Source organism: Astyanax mexicanus, chromosome 19 (assembly GCF_023375975.1).
Source record: "Astyanax mexicanus isolate ESR-SI-001 chromosome 19, AstMex3_surface, whole genome shotgun sequence".
Classification (NCBI taxonomy): Eukaryota; Metazoa; Chordata; class Actinopteri; order Characiformes; family Acestrorhamphidae; genus Astyanax; species Astyanax mexicanus.
The window spans coordinates 317,153-344,917 of NC_064426.1; the positions used below are offsets into that span (position 1 = coordinate 317,153).

A 27,765-nucleotide genomic window follows, 5' to 3' on the forward strand; every position below is an offset into this window, starting at 1 on the left:
GATGGTTGTTTCAAAGAATAGCCAAACATCAAGCCTCACTTTTGTTTGCATTGTTGTGTCGTGACTGAGAAACCTGCACTAATACAGACTGGATCCCTATTCCTGTCTTTATTGATGAATCCAGGTTGTGTTTGGGATCTGATGATGATGATGTTCAGGTTTGAGTTTGGAGGTCTTTGACCTGGACTGAAGAGTTCACACTGTAAACTGCAGGAGTGATTGATGATCTGAGGAGCATCATCTCATACAGTGAGAGTCGGTCACTCCTAGTAGTGATAGGAGGAAAATTACTAACAGTGATCTCAGTGATCTGTGCAGAACATCCTTCAGATCCATGTGTTGCTGCTTTCTCTCCTGCAGAACTTTCATTTTTCAGAAGGATAATGTTTACCCACACAAAGCAAGGGTTTCCCAGGAACCCAGTCTCCACCAGATTGCAGCACTTCCTCGTCCTGCCCGCTCTCCAGATTTATTTTAAATTCCTCAGACTGCAGGACCGCAGGGAAACGCTGGAGCAAAAGGTTAACCTAATAAATAAACAGGCTCCGCCCCTCCGGACTGTATTCATCACTGAGGTCATTATTAAACAACCTGACCTCCACACTGCAGATAAACCACAACAAAGAAACATCAAAGAAACATCAAAGAGCTCCTCTGCTTTAGTTGCTTTACTGATTCTGTGAAGAACACTTCAGTCATTCATCTCTTTTATGTCAGACTGACAGCTGTCACTCAAATCACAATCGCCATGGAGACGGCACTCCTGAGGGGACATAATGGGGGAGTTGCCAGCGGTTGATTGACAGCTCCTGGGGGAAGGCGGAGCTTTAAAAGTAGGAATTACACCCACTCTCTCTTTAGGCTGATCAACAAAAAGTATTTCTGCTGGCCCAAAAAACAAGTAAAAATATAAAGAAAAGAGTTTAAATAAATTGTAATATTTCAATATTTTTTACAGTAAGATATTATATGAGGAGTGAATTATATTGTAATTTTATAGATTTAATCAGCCCCTTGCAACAAGGCAAGCAAACCAATCAGTTGCCTCGGGCCCCGAGCCAACCTGAGGCCCCCAGACAACCACTGCTTATGAACTGCATAAAATGACAAACTGTGTGATCGGCCCTTTAAACTCTGTGATGGTCAATACAGGAAAATACAACAACACTGTTATCATACAATCCCTCTCAAGGGGGCGTCGCCTCCCACTAGTTACTAACAGCAGCCAACCAGGTTCATCATTCCTGCAGCCAGTAAAATATAAACCTGCCTGACAGTCTACGCCAGTAATGAACAGTTAGAGCAGCTTGTTTATATGGGGCTGATAATATGAAAACTACACTCTGTAATATACTATATTCACACTCAGATCTACTCCAGATTCACTCCAGCTGTTCACTGGAAAAGTGAATTAATAGTAAGAAACGGTCTGAATGGGTCTGCGCAGTTTCTCTCTCGAGCGGCGGTTCTCTCTCTTAGGGGTCAGGGGTCGGCGCCGGCCCGGTCTCTGTAAGTGGGTCGCTTACCTCAATTCAAACAGGAAGGAACAGCAGGATCTCTCAGAACCCCATTACCCCCCAGCCAATCAGCTCGCTCACAGCTAAAATTAAACCACTGACCTCCCGCCCACTCAGCAAGGGCAGCGCCGAACACCGCCGGACCACCACCGCCCCACACAACACCTCACACACACACACAGCACCTCTCTCACACACACACACACACACACACACACACACAGCACCTCTCTCACACACACACACACACACACACACACACACACACACACACACAAACACACACACACACACAGCACCTCTCACACACACACACACACACACACACACACACACACACACACAGCACCTCTCACACACACACACACACACACACACACACACACAGCACCTCTCTCACACACACACACACACACACACACACACACACACACACACACACACAAACACACACACACACACAGCACCTCTCACACACACACACACACACACACACACAGCACCTCACACACACACACAGCACCTCTCACACACACACACACACACACACACACACACAGCACCTCACACACACACACACACAATATGAGAGGTACCACAGCAAACACAGAACAACTCTCAAGCAACCATTTAATATACCACCTAAACAACACCCTCACAACCTCCAAACAACATGTTAGTAATACCCTAACAACCATCTAACAACAGCCAATCAATCACCAGATATAAACATGCTACCTTTAAACATCCACCTGGCAACACCTTAACAACCACCCTCCTAACCCTCTTCAACTCCAACTTTAACTCATCCCTAACTCATCTCCAACTCCACAATTCATCCATAACTCATTCCCACCTCTTCCCCAACTCTCCAACTCATCCCCAACTTCCCCACACAAAAGAAGGTAAGGATATGAGGGGTACAGAGCTGTTCTGCACGCAGAATAAATATACACCTGTACTTCACACACACATGCTGTGAGACACACACACACACACACACACACACACACATATATATACACTCTGTGTGTGTGTGATGAATTTTGCTGGGTTCGGGGGGATGAAGGTTGGAATAGCTGACCTTCTGCATTATTAAGAAATGGTACAGGATTCACAATGTCTCACTCCCTCAGGCTCTCACTCTCGCCGCGCACTCCCAGGCTACACGCCAAGTGTGTGTTGCGTGTGTGACGAGTGTGTGACCTGATTTATGATGTCATTTTTACTGCTGCACTAATAAATCAGCTCTACCGCAGCTTTATCTCCTAACGGCAGAGCTAACACACGAATAGCGCACGGCTAACACCTGCAGAGCCTGACCGCACCCTGTACAACCACAACACTACATATACAAATAACACACAAAACACTACATATATAAAATCTATATTCAATTACAAAGCTTATAAAAATATAAAAGACATAAAACACGCATATACACAAAATATACAAAAACAGCTTTACACACATTGTGTCCAAATATATATGGATCTGACTGTAACTAGTTAGGTATGTTAGAATCACCGGACCAATCAACGAGCTGCATGGCTCCTATATCACACCCTAAGCGAGCGTCGTAAATCTCAGAATAGTAAATAAAATAAAATTGCTGTTCCCGTAAATGAGCTGCTGGAGCTCCTTCACAGCGTCAACCAGCAGCTCAGTTTCCTCTGCTGAGAAGAGTTTGTTGAACACGTCCAGGTAGCTGCACCGTTACAATAGCAATCCACCAAAGTCAGAGCTCACCTGATCTACTCTTAAAGAGACTGATGAGCAAGAGACACTCTGATTGGTTTATTTTTCACGTTACGCCCAAAAGTAGACACCCATGATTAATTAAGAGAATTAGTACATGCCTTTTGTGTGTTTTGAGCCACACAAGGTGTACTTTTCCTTTTGTTACGATAGCAAAGACTCACTGACTGTTTAATTTAAAAAGCAGCCCAAACTGAAACACCCTTTTTAGCTTCATTGTCAGTGGGCGGGGCTGGGGGCGGGGTTAGAGTGTTGGTGGTTGAGTGTAAGCAGTGTGTAGTGAGTGTGTAGTGTCGGTGTGATCTGATACAGATCAGGATGAAGGTCATAAATCCCCGAGTCGCCATCATTAGCGCCGTCGCCTCGCCGCCTAACGAGCCGCTCAGACCCACAGACTGACACTCCCTGCAGGAGACGAGTGACGGGAGCAGCGACACTACCCGCCGAGGGGCTCTTCACCTCCCTGCCCTTCACACACACACACACACACACACACACACTAAACAAACACACACACACTAAACACACACAGTGTGTGAGTGTATGTGTGTGTATGTGTGTGTGTGTAAGTGTGTGTGTGAGAGAGTGTGTGTGTGTAAGTGTATGTGTGAGAGAGTGTGTGTGTGTGTGTGTGTGTTCAGCTGTAGTCAGACCCAAAATCGCTTCTTCAGAAAAGTCCCATCAGTTCAGGGCGACCCTGAAGAACATCAGCTCTGAGTTATTCTCACTTCATCATTCCTCACACGGCTCTACCTGTTCACTACTCCACACATAGAACTGAGCATCATACACTCTCCGAACATCACCAACACCACACTCACAACTGCTGGATTTTGAGATGGGGATCATGATGAACTGAGAGAAGCAGGAAGTTCAATTTAATCCATCTATCAGACAGACGCTGTTTTGCAAAGCCATTTTTTGCCGTTTTGGATCTGATGATGATGATGTTCAGGTTTGAGTTTGGAGGTCTTTGACCTGGACTGAAGAGTTCACACTGTAAACTGCTGGAGTGATTGATGATCTGAGGAGCATCATCTCATACAGTGAGAGTCGGTCACTCCTAGTAGTGATAGGAGGATCATTACTAACAGTGATCTCAGTGATCTGTGCAGAACATCCTGTAGATCCATGTGTTGCTGCTTTCTCTCCTGCAGAACTTTCATTTTTCAGCAGGATAATGTTCACCCACACACAGCAAGGGTTTCCCAGGAACACAGTCTCCACCAGATTGCAGCACTTCCTCGTTCTGCCCGCTCTCCAGATTTATCACCAATCCAGCATTTATGGAGCAGCTGGGACTCAGCTTCAGCTTCAACCTACGAGTGTAGAGCTACAGGATCTACAGGCCCAGCTGTAGCAACATCTGTGGGTAAATGTGCTGCAGGATCCACACAGAACCTGTAGAACCTCCAAACCCAACCATCTCAATCTCATCTTATATCCAGCATAGAGGAACCAACAGGTACTAGATCCTCCTTTCAGTTTTTGACACTCTTGATTTCTTTCTGTTATTATTTTTAGTGAGTAACTGCAGTGTAAATATATACCCCCCCCCTATAAGACAGCTGGTCTAAGATGTTCTGACATTCAATATAAACCCCACTATTAAATGTTGTAAGCTACAGTCTTTGAACAAAACCCCTCAGAACTTCTCCTGGAAAGTAAATCTCAGGCGACCCAAACCCGTATAACAGAACAGTGCCGTTTGGGACGGATTGGTTTTATACAGGTTTCCATTCTATTATTGAGTGCCTTACCTCTCACCCTATATGAGCTCAACACCAATCCTTCTGCTGCTCTTTAATCCCTCCTCCTTCCATTTCACTCTTTCAGAACTCAGAAGAAAGCCTCAGAACTTCAAACAGCTCCAGGACGGATGTGTTACGTCAGCGAGCCAACATTTCAGACATATCACTCCGTCTAAAGACGTCTTCAAACTTGTGGGATTCTATAAATATCCAGCTCATATTTCCAGGTTAATTCTGCTCTGATCCTCTGTTTAATGTTCTGAGAGCTTCTGACTCTTACTGATCTTTGTTTAATTATAATACTGGAGATATGAGTTCAGATACAGCAGCACTCTTAGCTGAAGAGTTCTGTTATATAAAACACTGAATAGAAGCTTTTTGGACCCTTCTCTGGGACATGGGACCAGTAAGCTAATCATAAATAAAGTTGATATGGCTAACAGACAGAGGGAACTTGCTGCCCTTAAAACAAAGAACGAGGACCTGGAGGTTTATATGAGTTTATATGAGATTACTCAGCCAGGAGCACGGGATGCTGCACGATTGGCCATTCAGTGACGGTCCACCGAGAGCCATCGTCATTAGATGCCACTTTATTTCACAAGAGAGAAGAAACTCCACAGAGACTGGCTGTTAGCATCACAGCTAACCTGCTCCATCACTTTTTCTCCATGACCCACCGACCTCAGACACTTTTCTACCCTCTGATTTACACACTGTGTGTATTTATGGGCTGTTTGCACTCTTCCTCCCAAAATATGTGATGTTTTTAACAGGTAACCCTTTAAAAAATTCCCCTATACCCCAGTTTACGCATAATAAATCACAGCGGCGAGAGCGCAGGTCTTACAGTGAGAGTATAAGAGCTAGCATTTCTCAGAACACTGCTGAATAAAGAATTCTCACTCTTTCACCTCAATACAGAATCATCACCTCCACCAATCTGCTCAAACTCCACCTGGGAAATTCTCAAACTCCTTCAGAGCAAAATAAAGCTGCTTATAAAAGCTGAGCGTTTCTGGGCCACCCTGAGGTCTGCTGGGAAATAAAAGACGGAGGATGCGGCGGATGGGTTTGGACGTTGTCTGCACTGATTTCCCAGCAAGCTCAGCAGAAAATTCAGAAACAGATGAAAAGCAGCGTCAGGAATCATAAACCTAACGAAGCCTGTGGCCATGAAGACATGCAGAGTCCTACATACCACTTCTCCTGTACGAGAAACACAGTACTCATATATACACAATATATACAGGTATTTATATTATAGTATTAATTTTTTTCAGTGTTTTATGATCATTTTCTTCATAACCAGCATGAGAAACTGCTAGTAATTTATCTCAGTATCTAACCATCCCATTCCCACCTAATAGTGCAACAGACGAGAGCAGCACTCACAAAACCTCATATCTCCAGGGTTTAAATCAGTTACATATAAAACACAATCTCATTCAATAAACTGGAGAGCAATAAAACATTACCGGTGATATAAAAAGCTTGAAAAAATCTATATATATATATATATATATATATATATATATATATAACTGTGTGGGTGGTGTGTGCGTGTAAGTGTGTGTGTTTATATAGTGTATGTGTGTATATAGTGTGTGTGTGTGTGTGTGTTTGTTGTGGAATATAGCAGGTAAAGTGTGGAAACAGAAGATTTGGAGGGTAATTGAGTTTCAGCATCTCATCTTCTAAAAGCTCCAAACTTAAACCTGAGCTTTAAAGTGGAAATGAGAAATTTCAGATCCAATTCAGACTTTATATCTCACACAAACCCAGCGGTTCTGCTGCTGTTCTGCCTGTGGTTCTGCAGTGGTTCTGTCTGCGGTCCTACTGCGGTTCCGCTGAAGGCTGAGGAAATGTATCCATGGATTTTGGTCCAAAAGATCTTTATAAATTTGCATAAAATGAAAGCATTAAACCCCACAGTGTCTTTACATAAAAATGGTGCTTCTAGACCAAAACGTGAAATTAAATTGAAATAGATCATAAAGACAAAAGAAAGCATAACTGATGATATATGAGCCGCATGCTGCATAATGATCCCTGTAAAATCTGAAATCAGCACAGAGTCATGTGACACAGAGAGGTAATGAACTGTTCATTCAGACGAGACTCACGAATCAAACGACTCAAATTATTTCAATTTAATGTTGATCCATCTTTAGAATTAAACCAAATAACACTCTTTTTAACACACACTAACACTCAGTGTGTGTGAATGAGGTGAATGAGGTGGCTGCTGTGGTGTTAAAGCCGGGTGGTTGCTGAGGTTGATCTTACCGATATGACGGCGGCCAGCGTCTCGATGCCTCCGGTGCTGAGCGTGATGTAGGGAATCGTAGACTTCTCAAATCCAGCAGCTTCAAATATACCGTTAGTGTAATACCAGATCTGCACACACACACACACACACACACACACACACACACACACACACACACACACACACACACACACACACAAACACACACACACACACACACACACACACACACACACACACACACACACACACACACACACACACACACACAAACACACACACACACACACACACACACACACACACACACACACACACACACACACACACACACACACACACAAACACACACACACACACACAGTTAACAGCATATTCATATCATAATATCATAACATCATAATACACACACTGACACACATAAACCTCCGGAAAAAACAAACTAAACTGAACTGCTTGAATTTCTGCTCCAGGAGTAAAGCAGCATAAAGTTATCCAAAAGCAGTGTGTAAGACTGGTGGAGGAGAACATGATGCCAAGATGCATGAAAAAAAACAACCAGGGTTATTCCACCAAATATTGATTATTTCTGAACTCTTAAAACTTTATGAATATGAACTTGTTTTCTTTGTATTATTTGAGGTCTGAAAGTTCTGCATCTTTTTTGTTATTTCAGTCATTTCTCATTTTCTGTAAATAAATGCTCTAAATGAGAATATTTTTATTTGTAATTTGGGAGAAATGTTGTCTGTAGTTTATAGAATAAAACAACAATGTTCATTTTACTCAAATATAAACCTATAAATAGCAGAATCAGAGAAACTGATTCAGAAACTGAAGTGATCTCTACATTTTTTTTAGAGCTGTATATATTTAAGGGAGTTATAAGTCAGTGCTGAATAATAATGTTGATCACACAAAATACTATAAACACTTTGAGCATAAATTGGTTATTTTCACTTAAGCTTCTTCTCACTTTTATTGGCAGGGTTTAGAGATTAATGTTGTGTGCTGTGTGTGTTTGTGAGATATGTGTGTATATTTATATATTTAATTATATATTGCTCTGCGCTGCATCAGCTACAGCACACTGAACTCTATTGATACTCTGCTGATACTGAGCTTTATCAATACTCTATTGACGAGCGGCTGATCGAAGTCTTTCTGCTCTCAAATCAAATCTGATCGACCGAACACTTCAAACTCTCCGATCAATAAAAACACAATACAGCTCATCCCTCCATCATTAGCGGAGAGAGAGAGAGGGGCGGAGCTTCTGTCAGTGAGTCCGTCCTCACACAGCTTCCCCCAGATAAACCAGCTCTGATTCAGACCCGCCCACCACTTGTACACCATTACACGCAGAGTAACCAATCAGAACCGCAGATCACCCGGTACCACTGCAGAACCCAGTCTATATCAGTCTACACTAATAATCACTTTTATTCCCTCGCAGATAATCTCAAAATATTCCTCAATTAAACAGAAATAAACCCAGGAATTATACAGAAATACAGACTCAGATCTCACCTTCCACTTCCTGTTTATTATCTGTGCAAAAGTCTGTGCATAACTAAATGTATTTTTCCAAAAATGTGTATTTGCCTGTGATGTTAAATCATATTAACCTGATATGACTACACTGTTTATTCTAAATAAAATCTACATAAACAGAATAGATTATCTATGTTTAAACTTTTTTTGCTGGCAATTTTAACCAAACTACTAAAATATATATATATTATTTATTAAACAAGTGAACACAATGTATAATATGTGTCATAGTGAGGTAAAGAAGCATTAAAGATGATATTGTCTGTAGTAATAACAACATGATCAATCACAGTTCTCGTCAGGCGAGCTTCAGTCAGAATTTTCTTACTGGAACTCTGTTGCTCGAGTCCCATTTCCACACCCAGGGTTACCAGGTATAGAACGCAACAGTAAGCAAACAGCTGCATATCTTTCTCCTCAACAGGTAACACATGGTAACACTTTACACTAAGAATACCTTTTAATTTACATTACTTAATACTAAATTTCTAAACTAAGTATTAAATCCACTATTATTATGAACATAAAAATGTAGTAATGATTAATAAAGTTTATTACTGTAGTAATTTTTGTTATTTGTGAATTTTATTATGAAGTTTTTCCTCATATCTCCACACCGGTACAGATGAAGGTGTAATATATGCTATTTTCTGGAATTAAAACTCTATCGTAGCTCCATAAACGTTCTTCATGATTCAGAAGCTGCAGGACTGAGATCAGCAGTTCTGGAGGAGAGTCCCGCTCCACTGTCCCGCGGACCTTCATTAAAATTCTCTCGTATCCTCCTGTACGTCCTGCACTGTCTCCCCACTGCCCTGTCTGACTTCTACAGGTCAGGCTGCTGATCAGAATCCTGCAGGACTTCCTGAGACCCGCTTACATCACATCTACTCATATATCTACAATATATATCCTAAACTACACTAATCATACAGCTCATACTCCCCCAGGAGGAAGATAAACGTGATCAGGATCAATACATGATTATAAATTCAGACTGATATTGGTGTAACACACGGTTATACTGAAGTGATCTATCAGATTATGACGGAACACATAATGAATCATGTAGTAACTTAAAAACAGTGTTAAACAAACCTAAAATACTCTGTGAAGTATTTAGATACTCTTATCTGAGGAGCTGTTTGTTAACTTGTGGTTTCTGAGGCTGAAAACTCTGATAAACTCATCCTGTACAACAGAGGAAACTCTCACTCTTCTATCCTTTCCTGGAGTGGTCCTGATGAGTGCCAGTTCCATCATTATAATGTTTTTCATGGTCTTTTTTTAAAACTGCACTTGAGGATACTTTCAAAGTTCTTGAAATTCTTCTTTTCTGATTGACTGACCTTCATTTTCTTTAATCTGAGATTTAAGAACATTACTGAAATATTCACTATTCACTGTATACCTGTAACTCTACCTCTTCACTACTTTACTTTAACTGATGCTCTCAAACTTTACATTAAGAGACAAGAAATTCAAGTAATTAACTCTTGATGAGTTCAGCACAGCTGTTAACTGAAAGCCTGAATTCCAGGAGACTCTACCTCATAAAACTGACTGAAAAAATCCAGCAGAGATGCTCAAAACTGATCATCTAAACAAGAGGAGATACTTTAAAGAATCAAAAATATGAAACATATTCTGGTTTGTTTAACACTTTTTTTGTTTAGTGAATAATTTTGTTTATACGTTGAAATACGTTTGTATCTTTTTCTTCCTAGTTTGAATGAGTTTAGTATTAATCTACAGGACAGAAAATGTTAACATTGCATTTACGATGTGTCCAGACTTTTGACTGCTGCTGTATGTGGTTGCTATGGTATCCCAGAGGACCGTGTGAGTTGCTATGGTCTAATGCTTGTTTGGATGGGGCTAGGTTATGGCTATAGTCTCTCAGAGCGGGTTTTTTATTCATATGGTCATTTTTCTCTTCTTAAATGCAATAATTTGATATTTTGAATAATAAATGATGGTTTTAAACTAATCAGAGTGTCTCTCTGCTTCAGTAAAGTGCAGCTCTGTCTCCACTGAGATTATTATTGTTTTATTCATCTGATCAGTGATGGATGAGCAGCAGGAAGTGGAGGAACTGAGTGAAGAACAGAAGCAGAGCTTCAGATTCTTTTATTCTGCTGTTTCTGAAAGAGGGTGAACGGCCTTTAGCTGCCCAATTAATTTTTCAATACCCAGCTGTCACCTGAAGCGGTAAATCACGGTCCGCGGGCCCGGGGGGGCGGAGGGGGGGAGGTGAATGGTGGGGGAGAGCTGAGGTGGGAAGTGTGAGATCTGCTGGTTTGATTTCATTTGTAAATTGAATTGAATCTGTTGTATTGAAACATTAATGGAGATGTGAAGTGGAGCTCCTGTGTTGTGCTTTTCTGCAGCTCTATAAACTCCTGCGGTTCTCCTGCAGAGAGACGGGTGTGGTGAACCGGTTCCTGCAGGGCTGGAGAACACTCACCTGCCGAGAGCCGAGCGGCTGCTCCTCAATTCAATTTCACTTTTTAATATTAATATTTTAAACATGTTAACAAAATAAAGCCTCAGAAGCTGCAGTCTGGAAGTAGTACAACCGGTCGTGATGACCTCAGACTGCCCTTGAAAAATGAAGTATTCTTAAAAAGAGCCCTTTTAATTTCTATCTGATCATTGAGGAGATGCTGTAAAGCTATGATACACATATTTAATTTTAGTTTATTGGTATATCAGGGGTCTGATTGGGTGGTGTTAAACAGTTGGGTGATATCCAGGATGAATGCTGAGATATGGCTGGGTGGTGTCTCCTGTTTTAATGTTGTTTCTTTGGTGGTGTTGTGTGGTATCTCTGGTGTTCTAAGTGGTTGCTGGAAAGGTACTAGATAATGGCTACTGGACTACAGCTCTAAATAAAATAAGAGACACTTAAAAATGATGAGTTTCTTTGATTTTACCAAATTAAAAACCTCTGGAATATAATCAAGAGGAAGATGGATGATCACAAACCATCAAACCACCAAACTGAACTGCTTGAATTTTTACACCAGGAGTAAAGCAGCATAAAGTTATCCAAAAGCAGTGTGTAAGACTGGTGGAGGAGATTTCTAAACTCTTAAAACTTTATGAATATGAACTTGTTTTCTTTGCATTATTTGAGGTCTGAAAGCTCTGCATCTTTTTTGTTATTTCAGTCATTTCTCATTTTCTGTAAATAAATGCTCTAAATGAGAATATTTTTATTTGGAATTTGGGAGAAATGTTGTCTGTAGTTTATAGAATAGGTCTGGAATGTGTGTAGCTGTAGGAAGTGACTGAGGATCTTCTAGAACCTGCTGAGGGGAACCGAGCTCAGACCTGATGACCTGATGACTCACTTCAGTCACTTCAGTCTATATCTACTGTATATATAACAGCCCAGCCGGAGTGTGTGTGTGTGTGTGTGTGTGTGTGTGTTGGGGGGGTCAGTGGGCACTCACTGCGTTCAGGCCGCACAGTTGGTAACAGGCCATGGTGATGATGACGGTGATGATCTGCCAGCGTACGGCTCGGTTCCTGAACAGATCCACCGCTGACGCCGCCTGAACCGTGATCTGAGCCCGACCCTCAGCATGAACCTCCTCCAGCTCCACCGACACATCCACCTTCCCCAGAAACGCCTGAAACGCTGAGAGAGAGACAGAGAGAGAGAGAGAGAGAGAGAGAGAGAGAGATGATCACTCAGGCAGCTCAATATGTTACAGACTGTCACAACCTGATGGAAAACCAGTGTGAACAAAACCACACCATATAATCTATAACAGTTACAGGGGTTGGAGAATGAAACTGAAACACCTGTCATCATTTTAGTGTGGGATTTTAGGTTTCATGTCTAAATTGGAGCAGCCTGGTGTTCAATCTTCATTAATTGCACATTGCACCAGTAAGAGCAGAGTGTGAAGGTTCAATTAGCAGGGTAAGAGCACAGTTCTGCTCTAAATATTACAATGTACACAACATTATGGGAGACATACCAGAGTTCAAAAGAGGACAAATTGTTGGTGCACGTCTTGCTGGAGCATCTGTGACCAAGACAGCAAGTCTTTGTGATGCATCAAGAGCCACGGTATCCAGGGTAACGTCAGCATACCACCAAGAAGGACCAACCACATCCAACAGGATTAACTGTGGATGCTGTAAGAGGAAGCTGTCTGAAAGGGATGTTCGGGTGCTAACCCGGATTGTATCCAAAAAACATAAAACCACGGCTGATCAAATCACGCAGAATTCAATGTTCACCTCAACTCTCCTGTTTCCACCAGAACTGTCCGTCACCACAATCAATTACTGTGATCTAAAACCAGGTGTTTCAGTTTCATTCTCCAACCCCTGTACTTTCTAGTATTGATGAGATATTGCTTATTATTACACATTTATAAAGTCTCCACACTCTTTTTGCCTTTTATTGTAAATTATCATTAATAAAAATTATAATTGTTAATCCTGTAAATAGCTCAAGTTCTGTTGTTGTAATTGTATGTATGTAATTTTTTTTTATATGTTTTTTGTTTTATGCTTTGCCAATAGTGTTGCTTGTTACATTCATGCGAATAAAGCACTGTTGAACTGATAAAGAGAGATGGAGAGATGAAAGAAGTGAGTGGGAGAGAGAATAAAGAATAGAGAGAGAGAGAATTAAGATGTGAGATACTGAGAGAATAAGGAATAGAGAGAGAAGTGAGAGATGAACTTCTGACTCTGGGTAAAGCAGTCTGTCAGCGACGGCTCCTCTTGTCCTTTTGTGACCTGAATAAATAATTCAGACTATTGTTCTTCATTCATCAGGAGAATAAAGATTAAAAGTCACACTTTTCAATGGAATTCCCAAAATCTGATTAAACTAGAATTAGTTTCCTGTCAAACCAGAGCCGGGATTTATCTCTTATTACCCTCAGAGAGAGAGAGTGACAGAGAGAGAGACAGAGAGAGAGAGAGAGAGTGAGACAGAGAGAGAGAGAGAGACAGAGAGAGAGAGAGAGACAGAGAGAGAGAGAGACAGAGAGAGAGAGAGAGAGAGAGAGAGAGAGAGACAGAGAGAGAGAGAGACAGAGAGAGACAGAGAGAGAGAGACAGAGAGAGAGAGAGAGAGAGAGAGTGACAGAGAGAGACAGAGAGAGAGAGAGAGAGACAGAGAGAGAGAGAGACAGAGAGAGAGAGAGACAGAGAGAGACAGAGAGAGAGAGAGACAGAGAGAGAGAGAGACAGAGAGAGACAGAGAGAGAGAGACAGAGAGAGAGAGAGAGAGAGAGAGAGAGAGAGTGACAGAGAGAGACAGAGAGAGAGAGAGAGAGACAGAGAGAGAGAGAGACAGAGAGAGAGAGAGAGTGACAGAGAGAGAGAGAGACAGAGAGAGACAGAGAGAGAGAGACAGAGAGAGAGAGAGAGAGAGAGAGAGAGAGTGACAGAGAGAGAGAGAGTGACAGAGAGAGAGAGAGAGAGTGACAGAGAGAGAGAGAGAGAGAGAGAGAGACAGACAGAGAGAGACAGAGAGAGAGAGAGAGAGAGAGAGAGTGACAGAGAGAGAGAGAGAGAGTGACAGAGAGAGAGAGAGAGAGAGAGAGTGACAGAGAGAGACAGAGAGAGAGAGAGACAGAGAGAGACAGAGAGAGAGAGACAGAGAGAGAGAGACAAACCTAATTATTACCTAAGAATTTAGAGGTAGAGTGATGTGAATTTAAAGGTACTGACTCTGGTATCCTAGAGGGATGTTAGGGTGTTGCTATGTGGTTGCTATGGGCTTTCCAAGTGGTTGCTATGGTTTGTAAATAAACCATAACCATAATATAATAAAAGGGTTTAGTATAAAACAAAACAAATAATAATGTAAATGATCAAAAACACATTTTTATCATTATCTGGTTTTATTACAGTGGTGGTTTTTTACTGTTCAGCACCACGGAGAGCAGCTCACCATCCAGCACCAGAGCTGTGGAGAGCGCCGCACTGCACTCACACACACACACACACACACACACATCATCACCATCATCTTCATCACCATCGTCACCATCATCATCATCCCTTCTCTTGTCTTTCTCTCCCAAAATTGATGTAGAGCGCCACCTTCTGCATTTAAACCTAAAATATTATATAGAAAAATCAAATACAAATCATGGCTGAATTTTAAATACCCATTTAGTGAACTCACTATCAGAGAGAGAGAAATAAAACCCCTGTATGACTCCCCCCCTGCAGGTGATACACAGACTCCGCCTCCTCTCCCTCACCTCAGACAGGTAAAGGTGAGAGCACAGCAGGTACGATCCAACCAAACCCAAACACCATAAACACCATCCTGCACACCTGCACACCGCCCTCGACCTTCCCTCAAACACGAGAAATTACTACAGGACTTTTACAATGACTGTAGAACTGCACAAACAGCACAACAACTAATTCTAAATAACTGTAGTATTTAATTATTTTAGTGAGAGAATATAATAATGATAAATATTGCACAATATAATACAATATTTATACCATATAGTCCAGCCCTATTCTCTCACATTCAATAAACTAAACTAACAGCTGTATAATACACACTGCACATCCACCCCCCATCCTGCCACCGTCAGTGTGTAGTCGCTCCCCCGTAGACCACACCCACTCTGTGTTTTACAGTAATATATACATATATATATAATCCTGTACGTGCCTGCCCTCAGTGAAGTAGATTATTCTGATCACGGCTTTATGTTGGATTTATATTACAATAATCACATTTGGGCACCCAAATGTGGGTTTTGTTTTTCTCAATAAAGACAATTTTGAAATGTTGAAAAACACAGATCAGCTGTGGATACAGAAAAAACAAGTTCATATTCATAAAGTTTTAAGAGTTCAGAAATAATCAATATTTGGTGGAATAATCCTGGTTGGTTTTTAATCACAGTTTTTTTCATGCATCTTGGCATCATGTTCTCCTCCACCAGTCTTACACACTGCTTTTGGATAACTTTATGCTGCTTTACTCCTGGTGTAAAAATTCAAGCAGTTCAGTTTGGTGGTTTGATGGTTTGTGATCATCCATCTTCCTCTTGATTATATTCCAGAAGTTTTTTTAATTTGCTAAAATTAAAGAAACTCATCATTTTTAAGTGTTTATCTGAAGATCTGAAGCTCTCAGAATGTTGAGGTAATTACAGTGTATTATAGATCACAGGGGGAGGTAGTGAGGGGGGAGTGAGTACACACTGATGGTGTTTGGTTAGTAAATCGTTTGTGTTTTCAGCTCAGAGTTTCACTCTTTTAGAATCAAACTCATCTCCCAGTTTCTAAAAATAACTAAAAGACAATTCCCGACCGCGTACCCGAGAGTCCGAGATCTGAACCAGCGCCGGACCCCAGAGATCCGGACCCCGGAGATCCGGGCCGGTGTGATCCGGGCCGGTTCTGCCGGCGGTTCAGACAGACCGCAGTTCTGCTATTTGATAAGATCAGTAGAGGAAGGCGTGAGCGGCTCTGACAGCACCGGGTTCCTGACCCCATTCTGTCAGTTGAGCGAGTTCTACTGATACTGATCCCCAGATCCACCCTGTTCAACGCGACCCGCAGCTCCACCGGCACCAGAACCTCTCCACCAGCGCAGCCGAGCCGGGCCACCTCGAGACGAGCGAGCCCGAGTTACAGAACAGTTCAAACAGGAGAGAGAGCGAGAGCACGGATCAAACCCCCCCTCTGTTCTTCACACTGCCCCGGGGCCCGGCGCCGGAGGGGAGATACGAGGTTTTGATTGAACACGGCTTGTGTAGCAGCGGCTCCGTGGGGAAACAGAACAGAGCTTTCAGGTTTAAAACTCGACCCGACCCACAGATCTGCCTCCATCAGAACCAGAACCGGAACCAGAACCAGATCAGAACTGAGACACAGCAGAAACACAATAAACCTCATACCAGTAATGACTTCTGTACCTGCTGAGAGTATCAGTATATAATGTACAGTATATAGTATATATATTATAGGTACCACTCTAAAATAAGACTACCTTTATAAAGGGTTCATAAATGGATTACAACTAGTTTATTAATGGTTACTAATTAGGTTTTAAATGCCTTAAAAAATCAATAATCAGTTGTAACACATACATAGATAGGGCAACAATATAGACGGCTGTGTAATATAGTAATACACTATTTGGCAAACAACAGGTCATTGTTGCCCTTTCTACATGTGTTATAACTGACTATTAAGCATTTACAACCTAATTAGTAACCATTAATAAACTAATTGTAAACCATTTATAAACCCTTTATAAAGGTAGTCTTATTTTAAAGTTGTACCTATAATATATATATATATATATAGCATATAGTAAAGCTTTAGCTGCTGGAAGACAAGAAGCTCTTCAGGTCCCGTTAATAACCAGAGTCAGCTGGAGCCTATCCCAGTCCAGGCACTGGGCGGAATGAATAAATGAATAAATGAATAAAGTTACACTTATTTAGCACCTTTCTAGAAACCCAAGGACACTTTACAATTTACACACAGTTTTACACACAACCATTCACACTCAGCACTCATCCACACACCAGTGAGAAGCGGCACCCAATAGCGCACAGCCTACTCTCAACCGGAAACAACCGTCCACCTGGAGGACTGTATCCAGCCCTACAGGATTTACCAGAACAGAGTGATAATCCATATCATACACACATACACACACATACACACCAGAACACTTTAGATTATTATATTTTCCTGGGTAATTTTAATGAACATGGAAACTCCATCCAGAAAGACCCGGGTCACAACTGTTAAACATGGTGGTGGTAGCCCTGTATGGCTATGGAATTTGCATGTCAATGAAGAGTAAATATAAACAGCTTACCAGAAGTGTGTTACATAACAGTATAAAATAATCCAGAGCACTACTGTTATTTTACTCCTGGATTAAAAGGTAGAGAAAATTTTTATATATATATTTACCTTTTTCAGCTCGAGCCTCGTCTCGGCGCTCCATCAGCAGATACCGCGGACTCTCCGGCAGAAACGGCAGAACACACAACTGCAGAACCGCAGGAACCGCCAGGAACCCAAACAACCAGTTCCACCTGTCCACCTGCACACACACACACACACACACACACAATAACACATTATTAACACATTTTTAATACACACTCCTTGGATACACTCCTCTCACAGACACAGTAACATATTCTACCAGCAGTTATAAATGTTGAGTAAACTCAGGTTTTTATGTATATATGATATATTTATTATTATTATTAATATAGTTTATTAATATTTAATAGATTAATGCAGTTTGTTGTTTCAGTGTAGAATTTAGGTATAAGTGAGGATTTTACTCAGAATTCTGCAGGAAGTTTTAACTCAGTTATTATATGTTATATAATGAACTCGCTGTATTAATACGCGTAATGAAAGTTTTCTGCAGCTGTTGAAACTGATCTGGATGCAGTGCTGTGTTTGAGTGTTTGATCCAGGCTGTGGGTTTATCCTCAGCAGGTACGGGGGTGGGGGGGGGGGGGGGGGGGGGTTAGACGGCGGGGGTCTGGATCAGACAGTTTACTGAGACGATCACGTCGCTGCAGAGCAAAGTCAAAAACACAGACAGAGCTCAGTTCAGAGAGACTCCGCCCACAAACAACAAACACAACCTGCAGCTCAGAACTCCAATAAAATAACATCTCCTCACCAGAAACTACAGGAGACTTTATAAACACTGAAGAGACACAGAGAACAGGTGAGGGGGCGGAGTCAGCAGGACTCTGGAACGGTACTCCTGAACCCGGGTTCTGGTCAGAGGAGGATCACTGTAGAGTTCTTTATAGAACTTTAATCCTCATTAAAGGAAGCAACACTCTGAATCATCTCCAGCTGCTGTATCTCCAGATCTATAATCTCTGATTATAGTAAATCTGTGGGATGAGTTTCTATTGGACGCTCTATCTACACTCCTATACCCCTACCACCCAATCTGCAGCTACTGTCTATAGAGAATACTGCAGTTATTATGGGATGGATTATCACAGGAGGAGCATTAGGAACCTCTACAGCTCTCTACAGCATGCTGAGATGCCTGGAATGCAGCTCAATAAATATTACCCTAAATATCAGAATAAATTTATAATAATTTATTAATCCTGATCACTTTTACCTTCCTTCTGAAAAGAATTAAAATCTCACACTTCCTTCACTTCATTTTGGGTGCAGGTACTGTGTGTGTGTGTGTGTGTGTGTGTTTGTGTGTGTGAGTGACACATAGATGTTCTTTGATGTAAATTTGATACAGTGTTACTAAATGTTCGTGTCTCTCTGTTTCTCTTTGAAGTCTGAGAGACAGAGCAAAACAATGTTTTATTAAAGCTACAGCACTGCACATATATAAATATATATATTTATGTTTATGAAGGGATTATGAGAAAGTGGAGGCATTTGATTGAATGGCAGGGGGTGGCACTGCCCCCTGTGCCACGCTGTAGAGACTCTCAGAGTTTTGGGGGGGCGGGGCTGCTGCAGGGTTTGTGTGAGGTATGTTAATGAACCTGTGGGCGAGGCGGGGGATTGGCCTCATGCTGAGCGCGCTCTGTTACTGAGATGTTCAATAAACGCTCACTGCTGGAGACAATCACTTACTATTACACTATTACACACCATCACTCACTATTACACACCATCACTCACTATTACACACCATCACTCACTATTACACACCATTACTCACTATTACACACCATCACTCACTATTACACACCATCACTCACTATTACACACCATCACTCACTATTACACACCATCACTCACTATTACACACCATCACTCACTATTACACACCATTACTCACTATTACACACCATTACTCACTATTACACACCATCACTCACTATTACACACCATCACTCACTATTACACACCATTACTCACTATTACACACCATCACTCACTATTACACACCATTACTCACTATTACACACCATCACTCACTATTACACACCATTACTCACTATTACACACCATTACTCACTATTACACACCATCACTCACTATTACACACCATCACTCACTATTACACACCATCACTCACTATTACACACCATCACTCACTATTACACACCATCACTCACTATTACACACCATCACTCACTATTACACACCATCACTCACTATTACACACCATTACTCACTATTACACACCATTACTCACTATTACACACCATCACTCACTATTACACACCATCACTCACTATTACACACCATCACTCACTATTACACACCATCACTCACTATTACACACCATCACTCACTATTACACACCATCACTCACTATTACACACCATTACTCACTATTACACACCATTACTCACTATTACACACCATCACTCACTATTACACACCATCACTCACTATTACACACCATTACTCACTATTACACACCATCACTCACTATTACACACCATCACTCACTATTACACACCATCACTCACTATTACACACCATCACTCACTATTACACACCATTACTCACTATTACACACCATTACTCACTATTACACACCATCACTCACTATTACACACCATCACTCACTATTACACACCATTACTCACTATTACACACCATCACTCACTATTACACACCATCATTCACTATTACACACCATCACTCACTATTACACACCATCACTCACTATTACACACCATCACTCACTATTACACACCATCACTCACTATTACACACCATCACTCACTATTACACACCATCACTCACTATTACACACCATCACTCACTATTACACACCATCACTCACTATTACACACCATCACTCACTATTACACACCATTACTCACTATTACACACCATCACTCACTATTACACACCATCACTCACTATTACACACCATCACTCACTATTACACACCATTATTGATTATAAACGGTCAAAAATGTTAGAAAACCTCTGACTTTACAGCGTAAAATCTCTTAAAATAACATTAATAAATAATGAAATGCCTTTTCAGAGTTTATGATGTAATGTTAAGAAATAATTCTGATATTTAAAAGCAGTTCTTATAGTAATTCTAAAATATAGTGCAATAACTATAGTAACTATGCAATTAACTATGCTAATATTACACTAATATAATTAAGAAATAATATTAATTGTGTTTAAACAGTAATGTAAATGTAACCTGCTTCATTTACTGAGAACAGGAATAGTTTTATAATATTTTAAGGGTTAAATATCTTATTATCTGTGATTTGTCAGTCAGGGTCCAGCAGTCCTGCAGGTCCGGGTTGCTGTGAGGAGCCCGGCGGCGCTGGAGCTGAACGGACCCTAAACTCCACCGCTGAGCTTAACGAGCTTAACGAGCTGCTCCTCAGACGCTGCGCTGCTGATTGGAGCTAAGTGCAACTTTTATGTGGCGCTCAGCTCGTCCATCTTCATCAGAACCACCTGAACGAGGAGCTCCTCAGACCCGAACCTGCAGCCGGTCCCGCCCAGAACCACCGAGACCACGCCCATTACAGTACTGATGGGTACAGTACTCACTTCACTCTGTAACTGAAGGCCTTTCTGACTTTGGCTAATGTTAATATTCATTAGTATCAGGAAAACACTAAACAACAACACTATGTTCAGTGAAATAAAAAAACACTGCATTCCAGCATAAGATCCTTATCCCATCTGTGAAACATGGTGGTGGTAGTATCACAGTTTGGGCCTGTTTTGCTGCATCTGGCCCAGCTTGAGTGTGGAGGAAGGCAGGTAGGCGTTCTCTGCTGCAGTGCTGTTAGCCAATCAGAGGCGATATATTTGCATGTATGAATATTCATGAGCAAGAGCCAAAATCCTGTCTTTCTTTAGAGACCACTAATCCAGTGAACTAAAACAGGGCTAAATAGAAACACCAGAACAATGATTAAAAAATGATAGAATGAGACCTTTAACTAGTTCTCTTTATCTACTTTTAGAACTTCTATTAAATGATCTGATGTTTTAGATCTTATTTATACAAAAATATAGAACATTTTACAGGGTTCATAAACTCTTAAGCAGCACAGTAAAAGCTGAACCCTGAGAGGACGGCTCTCACATGAAGGAGGAAACCGGACAAGGACACGTTACAGAGAGTGGGCGGAGCTCCAGAGGACAGACAGGAAAGAGGATGAGCATCTGTCACTCCTGGAACTGAACCAGGAGAAGTGGGCGGAGCCTGAGCACTCACCTACCACTCACCTTCCGTACTGTTAAAGTCACGAGGATGAGTCACCAACCTGCTGACTCACCCCCAACACACACACACACACACACACACACACACACACACACACACACACACACACACACACACACACACACTCACACACACACACACACACACACACACTCACACACACACACACACACACACACACACTCACACACACACACACACACAGGAATTCTGCCAAGACCCTTTAACGATGATAAAAGTGTGTGTGAGAGTGTGTGTGTGTGTGTGTGTGTGTGTGTGAATGTTGGCTGTTTGCCTAGTGGAGTAAACTGGCAGCTATCCCAAAAGTCTTTCACAGATTCACACACAAACACACACACACACACTCCAGATGCACACACACACACACACACACACACTCCAGATGCACACACACACACACACACACACACTCCAGATTCACACACACACACACTCACACACTCCAGATGCACACACACACACACACACACACACACACTCCAGATGCACACACACACACACACACACACACTCCAGATGCACACACACACACACACACACACACTCCAGATGCACACACACACACACACACACACTCACACACACACACAGACACACACACACACACACACACACACACACACACACTCACAGACACACACACAGACACACACACACACACTCCAGATGCACACACACACACACACACACACACTCCAGATGCACACACACACACACACACACACACTCCAGATGCACACACACACACACACACTCACACACACACACAGACACACACACACACACACACACACACACACAGACACACACACAAACACACACACACACACACACACTCCAGATGCACACACACACACACACACACACACACACACACACTCACACACACACACAGACACACACACACACACTCACACACACACACACACACACACACACACACAGACACACAGACACACACACTCACACACACACACAGACACACACACACACTCACACACACACACACACACACACACACACACACACAGACACACACACACACACTCACACACACACACACACACACACACAGACACACACACACACACTCACACACACACACAGACACACACACACACACACACACACACACACACAGACACACACACACACACTCACACACACACACAGACACACACACACTCACAGACACACACACACACACACACACACACACACACAAATACACACACACACAGAGCTCTACAGTCTTTTTCAGGTTATGAATCACTTCATTAGCACGGCTCTGTCTCACGCAGAGTTCAGGTAATTACTTAAATACAGTAATCAATTACAAAGTACTAATTACTCAGTCAGACTCTACATCAGCCAATACTTCTACATTACTCTATACAAAAAAACTAACACAGCTCTAACAAATACATTTACCAAATAATCAAACAATTGATTAATGAACCAATTAATCAATGAATTAATTAAAGTTGATTTAGTGCACTATAGTGAGGGTACAGTAACGCTCTCCAGAACGCTGTGTTTCCGCTGTGTGATGCTTGTTTATCCAGGGACTGGAAAGAACTGGTGAGGAGCTGCTGCAGCGGCCGGACTCAGAGAGTCACGACGTTTTAACACTGATAAAGCTTTTATTACAGCGTCACACTCTCTCACCACACTCACTATTCACCACACCTGTTTACACAGCGTTCACCGCTCACGCTCATCACGCTCAGCAGATATTAGTGCAGCAAATGATTGCTGTGAAGGAGTTAGCATGATTCCAGAGATGCTGTTGAGGGACACGCTGGAGCTGAGGGAACGCTGTGGGAATTCTGTAGAAACACTTTAGTTAATGAGGAGAAACATCTTAGGAATTCTATAGGAATGCAGTAGCAACTCTGTAGTCAATGCTGTTGAAACTAGTAACTTTCTAGAAAGTCTGTAGGAACTCTCTAGGAATTCTGTATGAACGCTGTAGGAACACAACGTTGTAGAAACTCTAGTAACTCTGTAGTTAATGCTGTAGGAACGCAGTAGGAGCGCAGTAGGAGCGCAGTAGGAGCGCAGTAGGAACGCAGTAGGAACGTTGTAGGAACGTTGTAGGAATGTTGTAGGAACGCAGTAGGAACGCAGTAGGAACGCAGTAGGAACGCAGTAGGAATGTTGTAGGAACGCAGTAGGAACGCAGTAGGAACGCAGTAGGAACGTTGTAGGAACTCTACACTACACTGTGGAACACGGAGAGCAGATAAGACAGAATTCCACATGCTCTCCTCTCCGCCGTCACGGCTGCAGCCCATTAAAAGTGATCAGAATCTGATTAGGGCACTGGCAGGTGGCAGCGGGAGTGACAGCTCCTCCTGGGAGTGGAGTTATCTCAGCGTGACTGGCACTTCCACAGGCCGGGATTAATATTTCATACATTATAACTCACTGCAGATTGTTCTCCGCCGAGTCTCTGAGTGGAGGAGAGGAGCTGGAGTGGATTCAGTAACTCGCTGTTTACCGGGACGCCCCCCGCCGGATTACCCCGCTCCGGAGCAGAGGGGCAGATCTCACCTGGAATTCCCCTCCTGCAGGACCGTCCCGCCCGGCGCCGAACATCCCGTCGTTATTATAGCGTATAAATGAACGCGGAGGCGTAGACTGTAACTCAACGCCTCGAGACCCAGAGACTAATCCAGACCCAACCCTCAGAACCAGCGCTGATATCTAACTACTGAAATAAACACACTCTATACAATACTGAGCTCTTTACAGCGTCTCGAAACGCAACACACAACCCCTCACTTTAACCACCGTTACACAATTAATCAATTACTATTAATTAAACCCACATATTAAAACTAAATAAAAAAAAACTCACACACACACACACACACTTATACACACACACACACACCGGTGTCAGTGTCTGCCCTTGAGAAACAGTAGATGAATGAAGACCTGATGAAAGAGTTTATTATCAACGACTCTCCCTCTCTCTACCTGTCTCTCTCTCTCTCTCTCTCTCTCTTTTTTTCTCTCCCTCTCTCTATCTCTCTCTCTCTATATCTCTCCCTCTCTCTATCTCTCTCTCTCTATATCTCTCCCTCTCTCTCTCTCTCTTTCTCTTTCTCTCTCTCTTTTCTCTCCCTCTCTCTATCTCTCTCTCTCTTTTTTTCTCTCCCTCTCTCTATCTCTCTCTCTCTCTCTCTCTCTCTCTCTCTCTTTTCTCTTTTCTTTTTTCAAGAAACTCACAGTGATAAAGATAATGAGGTAGAGTGGGGTATGTGGTGGGAAGGGAAGTATGCACTTAGTAGTAAATCTAATTTAAGTGGAGGTGTAGGTGTGTTCTTATCCAGGAGGTTGGGGGTAGCTCAGCTACAGGTCACAGAGTTAGAGCAGGGAAGGGTTTTACTTGTGCAGGTTGATATTAGAGGGAAAGTTTTTTTGTTTGTTAATGTTTATGCTTCTAATCTTGGTAGTGAACGTGTGGAACTGTTTCGCAAGCTAAAGAGTGCTCTCCAGCAGTTTAATAAGAATGTAGTGGTGGTAATGGGAGGTGATTGGAACTGCACTATAGATTTTACATTGGACAGGAATGGGGAGGAGCCTCATTCTCAGTCTGCTTCTGAATTGGGTGTGGTTTTAAAGGAGTGTAGTCTTGTTGATCCTTGGAGGGAATTTAATAAAGATGTTAGACAGTACACATGGATTAAAGTTTCAGGGACGAGGGTTAGTGCAGCACGTTTGGATCGGTTTTATGTGACTAAAGTTGATAGATGTAAAGTTTTAAAAGTATTTATGGTTCCTTGTGGTTTCTCAGACCATCACATAGTTATTTTAGATTTAATGTTGTCTGGGACTGCAATACCTAGATTTTTTTGGAAGTTTAACATAAAGTTGATTTATGATGAGTTATTTTGCAAAAGTTTTATGTCTTTTTGGGAGGTTTGGAGAGCAAAGAAAGCAGATTTTGATAATGTTGTTCTATGGTGGGAAATAGGTAAAACGCAGATTAAGTCTTTTTGTCAGCAGTATACTGCTCATACAGTGGCAGCAGCTAGAAGTGTTATTTTAGCACTTGAAAGGGAGATCAGTTTGTTGGAGAAAGAGCTGTTTGTCAGGAAGGATATGAGAATGAGGGGCTTGCTGGATGACAAGAGGAAGGCTCTGAGCTCTTTCCTTTATGAACAGGCGAAAGCAGCGTTGGTACGGGCTCGTGTCTCCAGCATTAAGGATATGGATGCTCCGACTGCCTTTTTCTTTAATTTGGAGAGAAAGGCAACACCTCATAGCCAGATGCTGTTCCTTCAACGCCCTGATGGATCTCTGACCTCAGTCCCTGCTGAGATGAGAAAAATTGCTGTGGATTTCTACACGGACCTTTACAGTGCTGATGAGACGGATCCTGAATGTGGAGAGGACTTGTGGAAGGAGCTACCAAAACTAGAGGCATCGCAGGCTGAAGCTTTGGACAGTGATATTCAATATGACGAACTAACTGCTGCTGTTCAACAGCTTTCTTCTGGACGGGCACCAGGTATCGATGGCTTGCCCTCTGAGTTTTACAAGGCCTTCTGGAGCATCATTGGTGCAGATTTACATGAAGTTTTTAAGTGGTCGGCACATTCTGGTCGGCTTCCTCTAAGTTGTACAAGGGCAGTATTATCTCTTCTACCCAAGAAGGGTAACCTGGGCCTTTTAAAGAACTGGAGACCTGTGTCCTTGTTATGCACTGACTATAAAATTTTATCAAAGTGCCTCTCCAATAGACTGAAGACTCAAATACACAATATTATACATTTTAATCAAACTTATTGTGTGCCTGGTCGTACTATTATGGACAATCTTTTTCTTGTAAGAGATGTTATTGATTTATGTTCTATGACATCAAGTGATTTGGGACTTTTGTCAATGGACCAAGAAAAAGCATTTGACAGAGTTGATCATTCTTATCTTTTTAATACTCTTCAAAGTTTTGGGTTTGGTAAGAATTTTCTGTCTTTCGTTCAGCTTTTGTACTCTGGGGCCTCAATAATGCTCAAAGTGGGTGGGGGCCTAAGCTACCCAATTATGATGCAAAGGGGAATCAGGCAAGGGTGCCCTCTTTCGGGCCAATTATATAGTCTTGCAATTGAACCCCTATTTTGTAGGTTAAGAATGAAATTGCAGGGGTTCTTGGTGCCTGGACTGAGTGATAGAGTGATGCTATCTGCTTATGCAGATGATGTGACTGTGTTCATTAAAGAGCAGGGAGATGTTCATAGTCTAAATCAGGCCTTGTCTCTTTATGAGAGGGCATCCTCAGCTCGGATGAATTGGGGAAAGTCTGAGGGCTACATTGTGGGACAGTGGCAGGACAGAGGGTTTCCTGTGTTGCCAGGAGGTTTGAGGTGGGGAACACAGGGTTTGAAGTATCTTGGTGTGTTCCTAGGAATGCCTGAATACCAGGAAAAAAACTGGGAAGGAGTATTGGAGAAGTCTTGTGCCAAGCTGTCTCACTGGACCTGGGTCCTGCCTCAGCTCTCTTATCGGGGCAGAGTCCTGGTGGCCAACAACTTGATTGCCTCCAGGCTGTGGCATAGGCTCACAGTGCTGGAGCCGCCTGACTCCTTGGTTAAAGAGCTTCAGAGTAAGCTGGTTCGTTTTTTTTGGTCTGGTCAGCATTGGACCCGTGCACCTGTTTTATATCTACCT

The 27,765-nt window shown here is 42.2% G+C and overlaps 1 protein-coding gene across 3 annotated transcripts in view; it reads right to left on the bottom strand.

Annotated features, from left to right (window-relative positions):
* Positions 1-27,765, bottom strand: part of slc2a9l2 (solute carrier family 2 member 9, like 2) — an 88,129-nt gene that overhangs the window by 28,252 nt on the left and 32,112 nt on the right. For all 3 annotated transcript variants that reach the window (XM_049467764.1, XM_049467763.1, XM_049467765.1), the window contains exons 7-9: positions 17,796-17,928; positions 12,311-12,498; positions 7,316-7,426 (exon numbers count right to left, since the gene is read on the bottom strand). In XM_049467764.1, coding sequence (XP_049323721.1) covers positions 7,316-7,426; positions 12,311-12,498; positions 17,796-17,928 — 432 coding nt within the window. The remainder of the gene's footprint in view (positions 1-7,315; positions 7,427-12,310; positions 12,499-17,795; positions 17,929-27,765) is intronic.